The sequence below is a fragment of the Engraulis encrasicolus genome, chromosome 6 (assembly GCF_034702125.1).
Source record: "Engraulis encrasicolus isolate BLACKSEA-1 chromosome 6, IST_EnEncr_1.0, whole genome shotgun sequence".
NCBI lineage: Eukaryota > Metazoa > Chordata > Actinopteri > Clupeiformes > Engraulidae > Engraulis > Engraulis encrasicolus.
In genome coordinates this window covers 23,163,915-23,166,414 of record NC_085862.1, presented here as the reverse complement: position 1 = coordinate 23,166,414, position 2,500 = coordinate 23,163,915, and the positions used below count along the sequence as shown (strand labels likewise).

General features: G+C 52.5%; 1 protein-coding gene across 1 annotated transcript in view; it reads right to left on the bottom strand.

Annotated features, from left to right (window-relative positions):
* igfbp1a (insulin-like growth factor binding protein 1a) overlaps positions 1-603 on the bottom strand; it is a 3,723-nt gene extending 3,120 nt beyond the window's left edge. The window contains exon 1 of the mRNA XM_063200970.1: positions 43-603. Within this exon, the coding sequence (XP_063057040.1) occupies positions 43-439 (397 nt within the window). The 5' untranslated portion in view covers positions 440-603. The remainder of the gene's footprint in view (positions 1-42) is intronic.
* Between the last annotated feature and the right edge of the window lie 1,897 nt (positions 604-2,500).

Sequence of the window (2,500 nt, the reverse complement as noted above, 5' to 3'; positions counted from 1 at the left end):
CCCATAAAAATCTGGCTGCCATTGATTGAAAGTGAAACATACCGGCAGTCTGTGGAGTCTGATTGCGTTCCGTGTCGGTGTCGGGTTTCTCCGTGCAGATGCCCTGTCCTCGGAGGAGCGCGTGAAGGGGCCTCGTCTCGCCGGGTTTGGGGAGACAGCGGAGACCGGAGCCGCAGGACGCTGTGTGTGAGCCGCACGAGACCCCTGCCTTTAATGCGCACGCCATGCAGCACCCGCAGCCAGGCTCTCGGAGGACCTCCTCGCAACTAGGATCCACCGCGGGGCACGAGGCTATTCTCTCCGGTGAGCACGGGGCGCAACGGATCGGCTCCTGTGCCGTTGCAACAGGCGAGCCCCGGACCCCCTGGGACAGGAGCAGGAGCAGAACGGAGCCCAGAGCTGCCATAACGAAAATATTCAAATTCAAGCGACTCATCATTCCTTCCTTCCTTGGCGACGTGTTAGATTTCACCGGCTCAGTAGGCTATCAAGCGAACCAATAAATACTACTAATAATCAATGCCGTCGTAAAATCAAGTCACGCTGACTGACTGACACCTTTTCTTGTATCGTTGATTTTCTGTTGGTGATGATCGCTCCTGTTTCAAGAGATGACTGATCCTTCTCCACGAGCGAGCCGGTATTTATGCGGTAGCTTGCCTTGGCTCCGTGCCTGTAAATGTGGGCGACATCATGAATGAGTTTTTTTTCTCTCTCCGCTTCCTTGTGTGTTCTGCCCTGGAAGAAGGTGTGGGGACCCCGGGAGCTTCTGATTGGTCAACGCCAATGGCATGTCCAAGAAGTCTGTTTTGAATACAACGCGCAAAACACGTCAATGTTTATGTTGGAGTGGGCTATAGTCTGACTTCTTATAGTCGTTTGATGTGTCCTGTGTGTGTGTGTGTGTGTGTGTGTGTGTGTGTGTGTGTGTGTGTGTGTGTGTGTGTGTGTGTGTGTGTGTGTGTGTGTGTGTGCGTGCGTGCGTGCGTGCGTGCGTGTGTGTGTGTGTGTGTGTGTCAGAGAGAGAGAGAGGGGGGGGTGAGAGTGTGCGTAGGCGGGTGAGCGCCCAAACACAACATTTTAAGGGGGACATGGGAGTATGTAGGAGTGCAGTGCAGTCACATGTAATCTATTTATGGCTGTCCCCCTGTCCTGTCCCATACATTTGCTGCTGCCATTGTACTGTGCGCGCACACGAGGGAAAGTTTCCACACACACTTTGGAAGCCTAGTGAAACGTGGAAACGTCAGCGAGCGGCGCGCTCCCGGGGGCTCCGATTGATTAATGATGCCCAAATTGAGGCAATCGCGGTTCGGCACAAAGAGCCATCTATCTTTGGGACAAAGCAAACAATGCTCTTCATTCACACACACGCCTTTTCCCCCGGAGTTCCCAATCACACAATGTCCAAGAGCCGCTTATGATGCCGGATTAGAACAGCCAACCACTCGGCCGTGCGGGCAGTTCTGCTGCCTGCATGGGTCCAAATTGCTTTGTCACTTCATTGCATCTGACATTTCGTTAATGCACCACCACCCCCGCACATAAACAGACACACATGAACGAACACACACACACACACACACACACACACACACACACACACACACACACACACACACACACACACACATACACTGGAACAACTTTTGGACAGAATGGGAAACCGCGGGAGGGAGTGTTCAGTGCTCGCTACGCCTCTACACACCAATACGTGACCCTACTCGCAGACGGAGGGAAGCCCCCTTTTGGAAGAAGACTTCCATTGTGATTACCCATTTCCTGCGGTGTAATTATAGCCCTGGTGTCTCTCTACCAGAGAGAGAGAGAGAGAGAGAGAGAGAGAGAGAGAGAGAGAGAGAGAGAGAGAGAGAGTTGACGCGCGTAAAAAGGGGGAGTGAGAGAGGGAGACTACATGATACCAGGCACGTCTCTCTTGTTCTCGTCGGGCCTGCTGACCGTGTTGGGGGTGTTCTCGCTTGTTGGGAGTTGGGACGTTGATTAATCTGCCCCCGGGGAAAGCCACAACGACGTTCAACCCTACAAATTCGGCAATAAAGAACTGGTGTGACTGCCAAAGGGGAACACCCTGCGCTTCCATTTCACACAATGTTCGAGTCGGTGATTTCACTGACACTAACGGCCATTGGCTGCCATTCCCTCTTCTCTCTCTCTGTGTTGCCGGGAATCTCTAACAGATTAATAGTATTAGCCGGCTCACAACTCACGAGACCTTGTGACTGACACTTGCACACCCACCCAGGCTGTTGGCATGACATAATGGCATCTGTGTGTTTCATCGGATACGGCTGGCACAGCACAGGCACAACATGGGTTACACATACGCAACCGCGAGACACGGTTGCATCATATCTACTTGGAAGATCCCCTCGCGGCGGGTGACGTCACGTCATCGTCACCAGAATTGTGTGTGGGGGGTAGCACAACACTTGGTATAAATTATATGTAGTAGTAGCAGTTAGTTCAAGTAGCTGTGATT